Source organism: Camelus ferus, chromosome 9 (assembly GCF_009834535.1).
Source record: "Camelus ferus isolate YT-003-E chromosome 9, BCGSAC_Cfer_1.0, whole genome shotgun sequence".
Lineage (NCBI taxonomy): Eukaryota > Metazoa > Chordata > Mammalia > Artiodactyla > Camelidae > Camelus > Camelus ferus.
Window position 1 is genome coordinate 14,733,097 of NC_045704.1, and position 16,999 is coordinate 14,750,095.

Consider the following 16,999-nt stretch of genomic DNA (forward strand, 5'->3'; position numbering starts at 1 on the left):
CCAGGCAGAGGGAACAGTACAAAGACTTGGAAGCTGGAAGCAACCAAACTGCATTCAGAATGGGAATGATTTTGACAGATGCTGGGAGACAGACTGGAGGAGGGGGAGGCAGGCAGGCTGGGTCCAGAGGGAGGGGACCCTGGCTGGCCCCCAGCAGGCATGAGTGACTGCCCAGGGAGAAGCCAGTGCCAGCTGGCTGATTGGCAGTGGCTGCCTAGAGGCGTGTAGGGCCCAAGCTCCGTGGGAGTGTTGTGACCGATGACCGTGTCTGCTGTGGGCACAGGAGGGGAGAGGGGCATCTTGTAAGGTGACGAGTCCCCACTCCTACCACAGGTCTTCCTTCTGGAATAACTGGGGAATGAGGACTGAGGGCAGGGAGGCCATTGAAGGTGTGGGGGCCCATCAGAGTCCAGGCGAGCTAGAGTTAGGCCTGGGGCCAGAATGGAGGCAGTGGGAACAGAGAGGTCGTGGCTGCAGGTGGCATTTGGGAGGTGACCTAGAGAGCCTAGAAGGAAGAAGGGGTGAGGATGGAGCAGGGACAGAGCAGGCCGAGCCTGAGTGGCTGAGGTTTCATTGAGGGGCGGCCAACCTCCATCCCTGGAGGTGCTGTCCTAAGGCCAGCTCTCCTGGGTCACCCGGGAGTAAAGCTGGCATCCGACCCCTGCACCACTGGTGTGGCCTGCGCCCAGACAACCGGGAATGAGAGGGAAGGACAGGAGCTTTGCTGTCTCCTTGGCCTTCTGGGTCCCTGAGGCCACAGGGGTCTGTGGGTGATGCTTTGTATGACAACCTGAAGTAAACTGCAGGAATAACTGTGGACCCGAGGAAGCAGCCCACCCTGCCAGGGGACAGGGAAGGAGGCTGGTGCGGCCGCGCACAGGTAGGGGCTCCTGACAGCAGTCCCAGGACCGGAGGTGGCAGCTCCCCGTAGGCCTGGCTCTACTGAGAGCTCCTCTCCTGGGGTGCTGGGGGCCCTCTCACCCCCTGGCCAGAGACCCACGGTGCTCCTCCTGCCGATGTCTGAGGATGGAGCCAGTGTCCCCATGGGACCGCGGGCCCGCCCGCTGGGGGTGTGCTCCGGGCCCTTGGTGGAGGGGCCACCTTCATCTCTCTCAGGTCTGGTTTTTTACAAGATTGATTTATTAACTATGATACATATCACATAAGGCCTTTTCAGTTTTTTACACCATTCCCATTGAGACAATTACAATACTTTGTAGCAAATACATGATTTTAAAAAACAAAACCAAACAAAAACACCTCAGTCAGAGATGCCTCAGCCTTAGTTGACGGCTGACCATGCACTAATAAGGTTGGAGCCTCAAAAAACCCACGATGTGTTTAAAAAAAAAATCTGGAAATTAAGCAAACATTCCTAACACCAACTAGAGGATGTCCTGGTTAAAGCCCCTAAAATACAATGAAATAATTGTTATACTTTCTTTACATACAGTTCTCCACTTTTGCTGCGAAACAGAATTTTGGGCACACAGCCAGACTACTAACACATTTCAATACCATTGATATGTTTTCTTTCTCAGGAAACTCAAAATATTTGTTAATCCAACATATATAAAGATCATTTAACATGTGAAAATACAAGTACCAGAAAAATAAGCTGGCAGCAGCACTATTCCAAATTTTCAAACAAGTTTTATTCCCATACAATTCTGACATTTTTTTTAAATGTACACAGGGAACATGATTCTTTTGTATGCAAACAATAACTTACGCCCTGTCTCGACTACACTCAAGTGTGACATCACTGTTGGAGCGGGCCGCAGGCGGGCTGCTGGACTGCGGGGCAGGGAGCTGCGGGCGGCCACCTCTGACCCTGGGGGAGTCTGCAGGCGGTGGCCAGTTGAAAGATGGCTCCCAGGAGGAGGTAAGAAGAATCCTTCCCTTCTAAGACAGTGACGGCAGGCCCAGCCCGGGGAGAGGCCCAGGCCCTTGGAAGAGAATGGCCTTTCCCTCACACCAGGCCTTCTCTGGTGTGATCACCAGCAGTCAGTGATGTGACTCGGGTCCGGCATACACGCTCAGTCGTCCTTTCACCTAAGCACAAATGAGCAGCTTGAACCTGCCAAGCAACAGGAGTGAAGGCAACTCCTCCATCCAAGGTCTGTGGTCAGCAGCGCCTGGGACTGATCCCTGTGACTGTCCCCAGCAAGCTGGGCCCATGGTACACCACGCACATGAGGACTGTGGAGAGAGGGAGCCTGGTCCCCAGCAACCCACCCAAGTCCCTGGAACTTTCTTCTCTTGGAAAAGCAGCCATTGGCTGAGCTGACACTTCCTTTGGCAGATATCCTAACCCCAAGCCGTGTGGTTCTCCTCACAGGAGACTGGGGAGTGCACAGATGGACAAGACCTTTGACTACAAATGCTGCAGCTGGCTGGTTTTGGAGTTCAGGACTGAGGCTGGAAGAGCTGTGGCCTAGGGCACAGGGCATCCCTCCAGCCCCAGCAACCCCCACCAAAACCAGGAGCCAAGGCACAGGGACAAGGGAAGGCATCCCTTGTAGCTCCTCCCTGGCCAGAGTGCTGCCCTTAGGATGTCACCCTCCATCCACCCTGGTGAAGACAGATGCATTCATCTTACCTGCAGTCTGCTTCCTGCCTTAAGCAGGAAGACCAAGGTGGCAGTGGGGTGTAGGAAAACCCAGGAAACAGTACTCAACATTTTAGCATTCCTCTTCAAAACGTCACGACAGGAAGGGCTTGACAGAATGTAGGAATAAATGCACTGTAATATCCAATATGCAACATAGCCAAGAATTCAGGGCAAATTCACAAACCACGCCTCCTAACCTTGGACCACTTCCCTCTGTGGAAGCATCAGTGTCACAAATCCGGAATAGCCTTACACTTACAATCAAGGGCTGTTCATTTCCAAACGTGGTGTCTACACTCTCGTGGATGTAAAAAGAACACCAGACAGGGAGAGGTTCTGGGCGCCCCACTATTTTGCTGTGGGGCATGCAGCATGTCCGACACCCCATGGACCTGCTTATCCATTTTGGCCAAGGCTAATTAATGCTTGCCACTCCCTCAACTCAAGAGAGCTGTGGTGCAGCTCACACAATGACTTGTGAAAGAACTTTCCAGAGCTTAACATGCTAGATGAATGGGAGGGGTGGGACATTCCAGTTAAGGTCAGCATGCCCCAATGCATGGGTCCCCGTCGTGGGCCCCCTCTAAGTGCCCATTTGATCTGAATGCTGACCCCACCCCCCAACTGGAAGCTGAAGCCCAGGGCCCAGTTCTGCTCTTGGTGGCAATGATAACTCAGAATGACTGAGAAACGTCCTCCAGCCCAAGCAGCAGAAAATGAGAAGCTAGAGTTAGCAGAGGAAACTAAGGAGATCCCAAGAGCTTCCTGTCCAACTGTGGCTCTTTAGGGCACCAGCCACCAGTCCCTGATGGCGCACCCCTCAAGTCCTGCAAGACACGGGAAGGAGGGGTGCAGGTGTGTGAAGGGGCCCTGCAGCTCCCCAGAGACCAGAGGCTGCCCTGTGGAAGCCTGGTCTCTGCTGCTCCCGCATGGGTAGGGCTTCACAGCACAGGTGCTTGTCCCTTACTGTGCCCCCTCCCCTTCCGGAATAATCACCTACCACTTACATGTTTATGCAGTCTCAGGGACAGGAGTGGCTGGGGAAGGAGGAGAGTTGAGGGCTTGTGAAGTTCCTGGTGCAGAGGCCAGGCTACAGGTGCCTGGTGTGCCAGCTCAAAAGAGGTGGCAGTGTAGACTGGGCAGTGGGAGGGAACTGGGCTACTTCAGTTTTAGTTCACACAACAGACAGTGGCCCTAGGCCACCTCCATGGCTTCCCTTCCACCTCCCACCCAATACCTTGAAGGGGTGACTGGGAGTAGGTGAACATGACCTAGAAAAAAGGGCGGAGATTAACTCAATGGAGTAATTACCTCACCAGCCTGGACTCAGAGCTGGGGGAGGTGGAGGGCCCGAGAAACACAGGCCAATCTCAGTTAAAACTAAACATAAACATCACCTTTCAGCCAAGCCCTGACCTAAAGCATCAGGCACAGATGCACCAGAAAAGCAATCCATCATCCATCATTTACATAAAGCATCTATGTACCTTGGATTTGTTTTTTGACTTGTATCCTTAAGGGGGCAGTAAAACTTGCAGGTGTAATTTAGTTTTCCCAAGCACCTTATTTTGCCGTACAAGAACTACAAATGGTAAGATATCCAGCTTATCCAGAGGAAGAAATTAGTGAGAAAAGGGCCTACTCCCACCCTCCAACAGCCAACAGGAAGCATCTGGGGCTGGGAGTGGCCGAGATCATTCCGAGGCGTCTCCTACTTTGTCAGGCCACCCGGCTGAGGCGACCCAGGCATCCTCGAACATACCGTAGGTGCTGCTTCTTAAAGTGCAAAGAGACCCGGAGGACTGTGTGGTGTGCGGGCCCTCCACCCCACTCCCCTACGCCCGGGGTACCTTAGTGTCAGGCTTCTCCACTGCAGAGGCCACGGCCCAGCCGTGTGGGGAGTGGGGACAGATAGTATCTGGAGCGGCCTCAGCAGGGCTGCTGTGTTTGGGGACAGATGTGAGGCATGAGAAGGGTTCTCCCAGGGGCCAGTGGAAAGGTCAGAAGGGCAGGGGATGGCCATGGGGTGAGGATGGTGACAGGCAGGCACAAGACCCTCCTCACAACTGGTGGCCTTTGTGCCTTTCATTCCTCTGGGCCCTGAAGGCCTGGGAGCATGAAGGATGGCCCCGTGTGGCACCAGCTGACCACCACACTACAGAGTTCCCCCCACATCGCCCCATTCCCGGAAATACCCAGGCTGGCACCACCTACAGCCCAGGATGAAAATGATTCAACTTCAACACCAAATACATGAAACAAAACCCCTAGCGGCCCCCACCCCCCACGTGCACATACACGCACACAGTAGTGTTCCCACAGCACTGTAGTGTGTTCCAAGGCAGCTGGTCTCCCCAGCTTTTCCCACAAAAGGCTCAAACTGTATTCTTGGGTTGAGGGGGAATCTAGTGTCAGGACTAAGTGGGAACCCAACAGGCTCTCAGGCAACCACCCCCGGGCATCCTTGTTTTGCTGCCACAAAGACAAGGGCCACCCTCCACCTGTCTGCCCTCAGCAGAGGTGGGGAGAGAGCTGAATCTTGAGGTCTGTAGTTTCTTCCTTTTCTTCTTAAAAATTATTGGAGGGATAAATTTCCATTTTTCTTCCAGTGTTCCTTTGTTTTAAAGGGAATATATCCCTGAAGCCTGTGATGTGGGGAGGGGGGTGCGTGGTGGGTGGAGGGAAGCTGCACTCTCTCAGTCCAGGTACAAAGCTACCCTCCCTCCGTTCTGCTCTGCCGGGCAAATGACCTCAGCACTGTACCTTGGGGCGGCAGAGCCATGGCCTATGGGTTCCCAGGAGGCTGATAATCAGGCTGCACCCCCTGACTGGGGTTGGGGTGCAGACAGGGAAGGTGGGAAGAGACAGGCGCAATGGACGGGAAGTGTCCTCTTTAGGGGTTGCCGGCCCTGCTCTGGGGCAGCCTGAATCTTGGAACCTCCTCCTCCCCACCCCAGCCAAGGCCAGAGCTCTGTCCTGTGGGCGGATGCCCTGAGGCTGGTGTGCACGATTGATGGGGGAGGGGTCCAGGGAGAAGTGAGCATGTGGAGGGCCATGGGGGCTGCTGCTGGGCTAGTTCAGTCCTCAAAAGGGTCCAAGTCAAAGGGCAGGGCCCCAGCTGTGGCCTGCAGCCAGCCCCGGGTCTGCAGTGCTGGGCTCAGGGCACTGGATGGCCCAGCCTCTGGTGGACTACTGGCTGGTTCTACTGCTCAGGTCTTGAGGTGACAGGAGACGGGGACACCCTCCTCACCCCTGTCCAGTAGACTTGGTTCTGTTCAAGGCCAAATGCCACCATCAAAGAAAGAAGACCTTGTCTCCTTTTGTCCCGGGCCTCGGGGGCTCACAGCGTATGTTCGGCTTGAAGCTGGGAGGGGAGCAGTGGCTGCATCGGGGACTGGGGGGTTGGCGGAGGCGACTGGGGTGGAGACGGTTGACTTGTGACAGGTGTGGAGGTGAGGAAGGGGACGGTGGAAGCCAGGGCAGAGGGGGAGCTGGGCGTGGCCCCGGGAGGCTCGCTGATGGGCCGGTTGTGGAAGAAGAAGGGGCACTGCTGGATGAAGAGCTCAATGATTGTCTGGTAGGTCCGCGTGGCCTGTGAGGGCATCCATGGTGCTGAAGTCGGGTCTCATCAAGGTGGGCCAGAAGCAGATGGACAGGTTCTCACTGGTCATGAGATTCACTTTGTTGTTGTGGCTGACTCTGCAGGTGACACCAAACTCAAGGTCAGAGCTCTGCAGGGCAGTGGGCCCTGGTCTTGACCACCTGTGCTCATGGTCACTGCCGCCCTAGGCTGCTCTCCCTGCCTGCCCACCCGCAGCCTGAGAACAGAAAACGCCCCAGCACAGCTCTTCATGGCCCTGGCCTGGGAGTCGAGGCCTGAGCGCCTCCAAGCCCCGTCCTCTGCTCCAGCATCTCCACCTGGCCAGGCCCTGAGGAGCGGCTCTGATACCCTGGCTCACCCGAGGCCCCCGCAAGCCCCGCAGGTGGGCAGAATGCCTCAGGGACTCTCCCCCAAGTCCCCAGTGGGAGACAATGCTGTGGTTGTGCAGAGAGAGGGAATGTGTGTGTCCCCCAAGCCAGGGTTCCATAAAACACCACTTCTGTCAAGAGAGGAATACGTTTGCCTGGAAAAAAGAATCTATTCTGTGTGTGAATACATTTGGGAACCATTCAGTTTAACAGGCCTCCTGACTGCAGCTCCCTGTACTTGCTTGACTGGAGTTCACTCTTTCACACGGCACATCTGTCTCAGCCCAGTGTTCTGTCATACACCAGTCAGCAAACACCGATCCTTGAGAAAGGACTTCGGATGTGCTGGGGGTACCCAGGCCTCTCCTCAGACAGAACCAGAACAAAAACCTGAGATGAGGGGCCAAAAGCCTCGGATGCTTCTCAGCGAGCCAGATGTGCCCGCACTGGGGAGGTGGACCAGCACCCTGACAGGCTGGGCTGGCCTTGCCACCAAGCTGAGGACAGAGCCTTGATCAGCCCCATTCTGCGGCTGACTGGCCCTGATTGGAGGTTTTCAAAGGAGGGAAGACCAAATAAGCAAGCCCTGCAACGTACTTGTTCAGGTGAGAGATGACGTATTTGAAGACTTCATGGTTTTCCTTTGGAAATTTCTTGAGTACCTCCTTAAGGGCATGTAACTTCTGCTCCCGGTCATTGATTTCTGAGGAAAGAAAAAACCAAGACCAAGGCTGGTGGGTCTGGAGCTCAAAGCAGATACTGGTCCTGGACAGTTGGTGAAACCAGTGGGCCGGCAGCCAAGGAAGGCTACACTGGGTACTGTACCTTGTCAAAGGGCAGCCCAAGGCCCTTCGACAAGGCCAACCCCATCCTCTCCCCGCAAGCCGGGGCCCAAGGCGGCACACCTGGCAGTGGCACAGGGCCAGGGCCCGGGCCCACCTCCGTGTCCCAGGCCCCTGCTGAAGGGAAGCACTGTACGCCTGGGGCTTCCTGACCCCTCCCCCTCAAGCCAAGACTCCACGATCCAGAGAGATTCTATCATAAAGAGCACCATTCTTTGCTCATCCGGTTGCCCCTGGAGACAGGCACCCCAATGCAGAAAGCCTCCTGGCTTCCTGACCAGACGGGTGAGCACAGCCACCCACCCATGCCAACAGACAGTCTAGGAGGGAGTCTGTCACAAGACCAGGCCTCTGTCCCTTTCCTAGAGTCACAGGGACCCTCCACATATCTCCTTAGTGGAAGAGCTGATGGAAACAGTGGGGGAATTCTTATGTAGTTCATCAAAAGGACTGCGTACCCCCTGCCCCCACTACCACCCGTACTCTGCCCATCGTGGAATCCCAATGTACTGAGAAAGGGAAAACAAGCTAACCCAAATGAAAAGCCTAATCCATGCTAGGCTTGGTTCAGTGAGTCCTCACAATTCTATGAGGCTGGGGCTGTTATCAACCCATTTCAAGGATAAAGAATCTGAGGCCAAGAGAGGCTACAGAAATCAGCCCCTCGGTCTGGGAATCAAATCCTGTCTAACTGGCTGCAAAGTCTGAGCTGGGACCACTGTGCTCTCTGGGGTTCAGACTCCCACTTCCTAAGTGGACTGGACCTGACCTGCCTTGGCTGGGAGAGCCGTCCTGGGCTAGTGGGACAAAAATGGTCCAAAGCCGGGGTTGAGAAGATAGCTCAGTGGTGAAGCATGTGCTTAGCATGCACCAGGTCCTGGGTTCAACCCCCAGTACCCAAATAAATAAATAAATAACCCGAACCCACCCCCCAAACAAACAAAAAGAAAGAAATATGATGGTTCCTAACTGTCTGGGGCATGGGCTCCTCGGGACAGATAAAAGCTCTGAACCACCTCTCCTAAAAATAAACTGTGTATAGTTCTGCCTACAGCTCCTAGAGCTTCACAGATGCCCCAAACCCATGTGTTCTTTAGGAAGCCTGTGGCTGCCTGAGTTAAAAATCTCTGTAGTAGGTGACATGCCTAAAGGGTTACAGTCAGGAGATGTATGATTTTGGGGAAGTGACACATCTAAGCGTCATTCTCTTTGACTGTAAAAAGGGGCTGAGGACAGTGCTTCTTTTACTCGGCAACACCACACCATGAAACAGAGAGCCAACAGCCAGACACACGAGAAGCAGCTGGCAGCTGGTCTGAGTCTCAGGGAACTGGTGGAAGGGGAGGCTGCAGAGATGGCAGGGATGGAGCTACTGAGCACTCTCGCTGGCAGGCTAATGAGCGTGAAACCGGGCAAATGTTTTGACCTGAGAGTGTGGCTTGATAAAAAGTATTTTAAAATAACATTTGTCTGTTAGAAAATGACTAAGAAAAACACAGGAGCTAATTATGTGGGGCCATTATCAGCTTCATTTCTCTGATCCCAAGACTTATTTTAAGGGTCCAACATTAAGGGCACACTTTTTGTCTGGCCTTGAGTTTCAAAATCCTTTACTGTTAAATTTCACTGAGAAGTTTACTTAAAAGAAGTAAACTGCTCTGGGGAGGACGATCGACTGTGCTGAATAACACAAAAGAAGCACGTGCACGGCTCAGAATCTCACTTAATAAAACTGTGCCTCCTTCCAGATGCAGTCTGGTGCAGGCCTCTCCTAGGTGCCTGTATGACAGACACACAGCTGTGTTTGTTGTCATTAAGCACCTTCATGTAAGAGCTCAGCCTCACCTGTCCTCCTGGCTGGAGGCAGGAAATGGGGCTGTTAATGCCACTGCCTGCCAGGATGTCCCCTCTCCTTTCCACCTGCTGGCCCATAAGGATGGCCGCTGCTTCTCCCTCTTCCTTGGGGGGACTGGGAGGGAAGGGGGGTGACAGAACCTGTCTGGATAGTGATTCAGGGACCATCCTCAGGAACGTTAGCCTCCCTCCCTCTCCTTGCCGAGCCCATCAGCTAGGAGCCTAACAGGGACCCAGATGGTCAAGCCCCGCGTGTCCTCCCCCTCTCCCATAGCTGTGTGGCGCAGGTGCTCGGCAGAGCTGAGGAGTATCAAGAGACCGCAGGAAGCAAGGAGAGCAACGTGAAGCCTCCAAGTGCGAAGCCAGCCCTGTGTCTGTCATGTGAAAAGCTAGGTCCACCTCGAGATGTCCTTTGGACTTGACCTTGTCCTTCTGACTTGTCTTCCCTCAAGCAAGCAAACCCCCGCCAGTGTTAAGGGACCTACTCCAGGCTCAAACTAGCTGTTATGGCTGTCAATGACACCAGTGATTTCTTACCTCCGGGCAGAGCCAGAGTGTTGGCAGGGCGATTTCACTTACTCCTGGTGCGGCCCCCCACGGCCTAAGTGAAGGTGGAGCTGGTTTCTCCCACGCGCCGGCTGAGAAAACTTACACTAGAGGCAACGCCAAGGATGCAAGGCTGGTGAGGGAAGGAGGGGTGGGCACCAAGCTCTGTCTCCAAGTTCAGCACGCCTGCTCTGGATGACCTGCCTGCCACCATGCTCAGAGCCCTCACCTACTTCAAAAATCCCCTTTGAAAGCGGTGAGGGTCTCTATAAGGGCCTAGGCCCACCCAGCTAACATACCATAGTTTTGAAATTAGGTTGTCAGTCACCTGAGACATCAATACAGGGTCAGAAGAGGCATTTTGAGGCCAGCTGAATCAAGACAAAGTCTGAATACCCACCAGGCAACTAAACTGAGGCCCCAACTCAGGAGGAAGGGGAGGGGACAGTCAGAGGTCACTGGGGACCTCAGAGGTTAGCACACCACATCCATCACAGTATACAAGGCTCAAAGAGTAAGAATACTGGTCCAAGGTCAGGGACCCTGATCCCAAACCCTGTTTTTGCCCTGGCTATGCCACTCTGCTGCCATCTTTGGTACCCAGGCTGTCAACCAGGCTCTGGGTTTGGATTTGCTACCACTCAACTCAGTGCCTAGATGAAAATCCTCAATGGATTCTGACCACCTTGCACACCAGGCACCACCAAAAGAGGAAAATACCGGCTGAGGTCACAGCCACCTCAGCGATGCATGCAGGCGCACCGCGGGTAACCCCCACCTCTCCTGGTGGGAGATGAGCCCAAGACTAAACTCTCATGCTGCTGGGCCCAGAATGGAAGATTCAGTGTCCTCCTCCTGCAGGAACCTGTTCAATGTCTCCCACCCCACCAGACTGAGGCAGGGACTGCATGTTCGTCTGTCTACTGCTGTCCAGCCCTGCCCCACACAGAGCCTGGCACGTGCTAGGAGGCGAGGAACACCCTGTGACCTTAAGCAGCTATCTAGACAGACAAAAGGAAGCAGATCTCAGAAGAAGCAACATCACAAGGCAGCACGTGAACCAGAGTTCAGCAAGCAGCAAGACTGGTCCGCCTGGTGACCTTGCAAATCAGCCATTTATTAATCTCTAGCTCTAAGCTGTCTCATCTGTAGACGGAAAAGGGTGAGACGCTAAGCCGGCATTCTGAACCACTTTGGGTCATACATCCCTTTGACATTCTGATGAAAGATATTGGTCTTCTCTGTAGACTAAGATGCGCACAGAAAACTTCAAACAGTTATGGGGTTAATGGGGCCCAGAGGCCAAAGGTCCTCAGGCTCAGAGTCTCTGGACTGAGACAGAGCCAGCTCTAGGGCCCCTTCTCACACAAGAGACATAGGACAGGGCGTGTGGGGATTGGCTGGACCAGAGGGATTCCAGGTAAGTGGTGGTGGGGTGGGTTATGAGAGGAAAAGAAGATCCGGAGCAAGATTAAATGATAGTATTTCTTGACAGCTGGGTGAGGTGTGAGGGCACGCTAGAATATGGAATTCAAGGCCCTTTTCGCTGCCTCCTGAGATCCTGGTCCTATCTGAAGCCAAGCTCAGGTGCCATCTCTCCCATGAGGCCCTCTACCTCACTCCCTCCTCTCTGCATTCTCTGCACTTCCAGCTCAGCTCACTTCATGCCCTCTGGCCCATAACTTAAACGTGCGCTGGGGAAGGGCAGCATAGGAGGGCACGCCCCCGCTCGCCACTCCTGAAGCAGCACGGGCTTCAGCTGCTGCTGTTACTCATTTCTGAATCTCCCACACATCTCCTTGAATGTGGTAGGAAGGTAACTGGTGAATAATCACAAAAACTCTATTTGTAGACACCATTTCAGCAATGTTCAATACTGTGAGATTATGGAGCTGACAGAACAATTTGACAGTGACCTTGGTATTTGTTGTGATGGGATCTGAAACCATCTCCAAGCCCTGAACACATACAGACACAACAGCTCTTAGGTATTAAGTGGAAAGAGCTGGTCAAGTTGACGTTGCCATGGAAACCAGCCAGGCTGGGAAGAGCTACTTTTGGGCATGAGCATCTTTGTTCCATGTCCCTTAACACTAACTTTGGCACTGCCTGGTTGGTGTCTCTGGCTCAGCTAAACCCAGCCCCCGAGATACACAGCCCCACTCTTCACTCAGCTGCTTTGGCTGTGAGAGGTGCCCTGTCAGGGAGATACACTCCCCTCTACCAGTTTCAAGACAACGGAGTTCCATCTGACTAGCTTGGGGCACAGGAAACACACAATGGGAAGAGGAAGTGGAAAATCTCCACCCTTTTCTGGGCTGCAGTAGCAGCAAGAAGTTCCCTTCCTCAGCAGTGGAAGCTGCTATAGGAAGGGCAGCTGATTACTTATCAATAACACCTTCCTCTCTGGCCCCACACAACCCTCCAAAAACAAAAAGATGTCAATGTCAGCAATTTCTGCAGAAACAATGGGATTCTGCTGGGTGCCAGGACCCTATAAGCCTCTAGGTGGCGCCAAGTCAAGACAAATGCTATCAGAAACCTCCAGCCTTACAGCAAGCTGGGTACCAGCCCACACCTTCTCTTCCTAACTTCTGCCCAGAGACAAGCTTAGCTTAGGTGGAGAGAAATTTGGCTCCAGATAGAGATTTCCTATGTGTTTCACACCTGAGCCAGACTGGAGCTGGCTGGAGAAGTGACTGCTGGGAGGATCTCTATCTTTGGGTGGCAGGATCAGAGCAGAGATGCTGGCACCAATCCCACACACCCTAACTGATCTGGAGAAATCCAGACTCCTGTCCTGAGAAGGCAGACAGGTAAGAAGGCAAGAGAACCTTATGACAGTCCCAGAACTATGTGCTTCTGCCCCATCCCTGTGGGACTGGATAAGATTAGGGGCTGTGAAGGATTTCAATCCACCAAGACTGGGTGCATAAAATATGATGAAGGTGGCACCCAGGCTGTGGAAACAAACATCATGGGAAATGCAGACCATGGAATGGTGACTCTGGGGTCCCAGCAGCCCTGGTAGAAGTCAGGTTCTGACAGGGGCACCCCTCCACAGTTCAGGGGTAGGCTTCCGTCAGCACTTCTATTTCCTGAAGCCACTAACAGTCTATAACCTAGGATTTAAAAGTCCTGTGAATTTGTGACCTCTTCCCAATTTCTGCCCACACCATCAGCCTTGTGAGTAAACTGTATTGCTTAAAATTCCTTCTGAGTTGGGCAGTGACAAGATTAAGACTAATGTCCTGGGAGCCGAGGGAACACAGCTCCCTTTCCACGTCCCCACACCCTTGGTTGCTGGCAAAGACACTCCTTTCTGTACCTCCACAGCCATGGCTGCTTCTGGGGTCTTGGCCCACCAGAGGTGCAGGCAGGATGGTGTGCAAAGGTGATCATTAAAACCAGAGGTGCTAACTTGCTGCAGCCTCTGGTGATCATCTGGTCAGGGCCACTGGAGCTGTCCCCTTCCCTCCAGAGGCTGGCTTCCTCAGAGGCTATCTGGCCCCAGACCACATGTCAACTGCCTTCTATGAGAGATGGGAGGAGAGCAGAGAGGGAGAGGAGGGAAAAGGAAAGTAATACCTATCACTTCAAAGGTCTGTTACATAGTTGTGCCTCCAGACCTCGCCTAACCCCATTTAATAAATAGAAGGGATGGTAACGGGAACCTCAGGGTCAGGGAAGGTTATGTCGGCCATGTTTACACTGAACAAACAAAGGAGCAGGGATTTGCCCCCAGTCTGACACCAAAACCAGGCTCTTAACTCATGGAGTTTTGGGGCAACCTGCAACTTTCTTGACAGAACCCTCAGAGAAGCACCTCTGGTCTACAAAGGCAGAAGCCTAATTTGTAAGTCCCCTTGGTGTCATCTTGTTAGTTCCCTTTCCTTACGTCCTTCAAACCTCAGTCCTGAGAGCCAGAGTGTCAGCTCTCTGACAGCAGGACCCATGCTTATGTTGCTCCCCAACCCCACCCCCAAATCTGCCCAACACAGTCAGCCTGGGGTGGGGTCAGGGGCCCACAAGCCAGGCTGGGTTGCCAGTACTCACTGTGTGCCTCCACCAGATCAATCTGCATGTTGTAGGGGACCAGAGGGTCTGGCAGTTCTGAGAAAAAGCTCTTCATGGCTCCGGCCACGGTATTCACTGTAAAGTCCTTCTCTGCCAAATCCAAGTTGTGGTCTGAAAGGAAGTTGGGAGAGTGAGGCCAGGTCAATCTAAGCTGGGTAGAAGCAAGGAAAACCTAGCGCTTGGGATAAGCAGGGAAACTTTGAGGACCCAGGGATATTGCCCAGGGCAGGCCTGGTGCCTCGACAGGGACTCAGGATTATCACAGATTGGACAGAAGGTAGCATCCCCGGGCACTGCTAAAAAGAAGTTCTGAGATTCGCAGACTGAAGCTGACACCCAACCTTCCAAGGCCAGCTTTTGAGTGGAAGAGCTGCACCCCCATCCTGTGCCGTGCAGCCCCCTTGTCAGGCCTGGATTTGCTGCTACCTTTTCCTTTCACCCTCCTGCTCAGGGAAAACAGAAGAGGCTTTCCCAAAAGGCCAGCTTACTTTTCCTGATGGATTACAAAAATGTTACCAACAATCTTTATTTATTTTAAAATTTATTTTTAATTTTTTCTTTTTTTGGAGGGGGTAATTAGGTTTACTTACTTACTTATTTTTAGAGGTGGTACTGGGGATTGAACCCAGGACCTCGTGCATGCTAAGCATGTGCTCTAGTGCTTGAGCTATACGCTCCCCTCTTACCAACAAGCTTGACTGCCATCTCCATCCTTGTTCCTTATGGTGGTAGGGTAAGGAAACCCATTTTTTCCCCTGTTGGCCCCTTCCACTTATGACACCACTGACCTCTGTCTCTAATTTTTCTCTACATACTTTATGGCATTTCTGATTTGTAAGAAATCATCTACTGATAGACATCAGCTGTTTCCATCTAGGGGTATAAACTGGCACAGATTCTGGCAGACATACAAGTGTATACCCAAGTATGGCAAGACCCTCATTTTGACCTCATGCTTCCTATCCCACAAGACTAACACATCTTTCCTTTCTCTAATGGGTAACCTCCTCCTGATGCCAGCCAGCAGAGACTGACCATGGCTACATGAAGTGCTATGGTTCCCCGGGTGCTTGGGCGGGGATGCCTGCTCCCAGTACAGCTGCTTTATCCTGCAGGCCCGCGTGCGCTGCTGGGCTTGGTCTCCTGAGGCCAAGCCACATGCTGAGTTGGACCCTACTCTGATCCTCAGCTCACCTTTCTCTGGCCAGTGGCAGCTGTGGAATTTTATTGCCTCAGCTCATTTGCTCTGGCATGGTGGGTGTGACTTCTCATCCCACAGTGTGCTCAGGTCTCAAGGGTAGAGTTTGGCCACCTGGCTCGAGGCCTCTCAGACCTGACCCAGCTTAGGAGGCAGAAATCCCTGCCAGGAGCCAGTCTAACTTATTAGAGTTCAGCTTTGGGAGTCTGAGGCCCAAAGCTCAGCTAATCACAAAATGCTCCCTTGCTTTGTTTCTCTTGTATGGGCACTTTGTGAGGAGGGCAGTTATGGTTGAGGGTACTCCTGGGGCCCTGTCGAAACAAGACTGTCACCTCAACCCAACTTTTACATCACATGCCTGCAAATACCCCTGCGAGGCCCAGTGCAAGGGAAGCAAGGCCCTTTCTTGGGGAATGAGGCATGGGCCAGGGTGAGCTGGAAAAGTGTCTGTGGATGGTGATGTGGGGGTGCAGCCCAGGTTTGGCAGGGAGGATGCTTCTGTGCAATGACACTGGTCTGCTCCCCCTCTGCTGGGGCAGTGTGACCGTGGAGGCAAGGCTGGGCCAAATATGTTCTCTTTCTCTGTCACCAAGCCAGCACCTCTTGGCTTTGGGGCTGAGGCAGGAGCACCCCTGAGGGGCACCACTGGCAGTTTGGGTGTCATGTCTGCTTTGACTGGCTCCAGCCTCCGATGCCCGACTGGGCTGTAGTCTTACCTTGATCAAATTGTCTCTGCAGACTCTCCATCTCTGACTTGTTCCCACTGACCCGGTAGATGCCTTCAGTGCTTAGTCCTGAGGAGAAACCAGCAGGTGTTTGAGGAGCAGGAAGTGGAGAGCAGAGAATGAGGAGGGCTGGACTCAGGAAAGAGGGAGAGTCCGTGAGGCCCGCACTGTGAGAGGTGTGCGCTCAGCACTCTTGACTTGCCCAAATGCTTCAACTCACTTTCATCCATTTTCTTTTTCACTTAAAAACTTAAAAATACTTGTTTTTTGTAAAAATTAAAATAATGTAGAAGTACCTCAGCCAAAGATAACTTCTGTCCACATTTTAATGTACACCCTTGAATTTTAATTTTTTTAACAAAAAGTTTTAACTATCCTTCTCACTTACAAAGCATGTTAGGAACTTACTCTAATCATTAAATGTTCTTTTACAACATGATTTTAAAGACATCAAAGCATATAACAACTTAAGAAAATCTATTCTTAATAATTTAGACTTTCCCAAGTTTTCACTGTTAGAAATAACCCACAATTATGTTTTTCGATAGCTAGTAAGGCTAACACACTCTTGCTTGCCAGTGTGTATTTTTTACACTGTGAGCTTCCAATTCATGCCCTTGTTCATTTTCCTACCAGGAGTGGTTCTTCCCATTTTGTACTTGAAAGAAGTCTTTGAAAATTAAGGAACTGACTATGTTAATGTTATATACTTTTACTTTTTTTTCTTTTGTTATCTGTCTTCTAATTTTATGTACTGATGTTATCTGAAATACATAATTCAAAATTTTTAGGTTTTCAGGATCAGTTTATGATGTCATCATTTGTTTTTATGCTTAGAGCAGATTTTCCTGTCCCTGGATCAGATATTCTCTATTTCCTCCTTCTTCTACTTTTATAATTTTTTAAAAACACATTTAACTCTGCAATCCTTCTGGAACTTACTTGGTACATAGTGTTAGGCAAGAGAAAAAACCCAATATTAAAATTCAGTTGAATAACAATATAGAAGAATATAAAGTATCAAGTAAGAGACTGACTCCCTCCACTCCCCACCCCTCGGCACAGGAAGCTCTGTTCAGCTTGGAGTGGACTCCACGCACTGTCTCTCGACTCCATTCTGCCTCTCTCTGGGAAGGAAGTCCACTCTTGCACCTGAGACTATGGGTCTAAAGAA

At 52.2% G+C, this 16,999-nt stretch overlaps 1 protein-coding gene across 1 annotated transcript in view; it reads right to left on the bottom strand.

The window, feature by feature from the left end:
- Positions 1-1,122: 1,122 nt before the first annotated feature.
- The window catches only part of ARHGAP35 (Rho GTPase activating protein 35), a 109,558-nt gene continuing 93,681 nt past the window's right edge, over positions 1,123-16,999 (bottom strand). The window contains 5 exon segments of the mRNA XM_032485686.1: positions 1,123-6,206; positions 6,208-6,313; positions 7,181-7,286; positions 13,882-14,013; positions 15,817-15,894. Coding sequence (XP_032341577.1) covers positions 5,955-6,206; positions 6,208-6,313; positions 7,181-7,286; positions 13,882-14,013; positions 15,817-15,894 — 674 coding nt within the window. The 3' untranslated portion in view covers positions 1,123-5,954.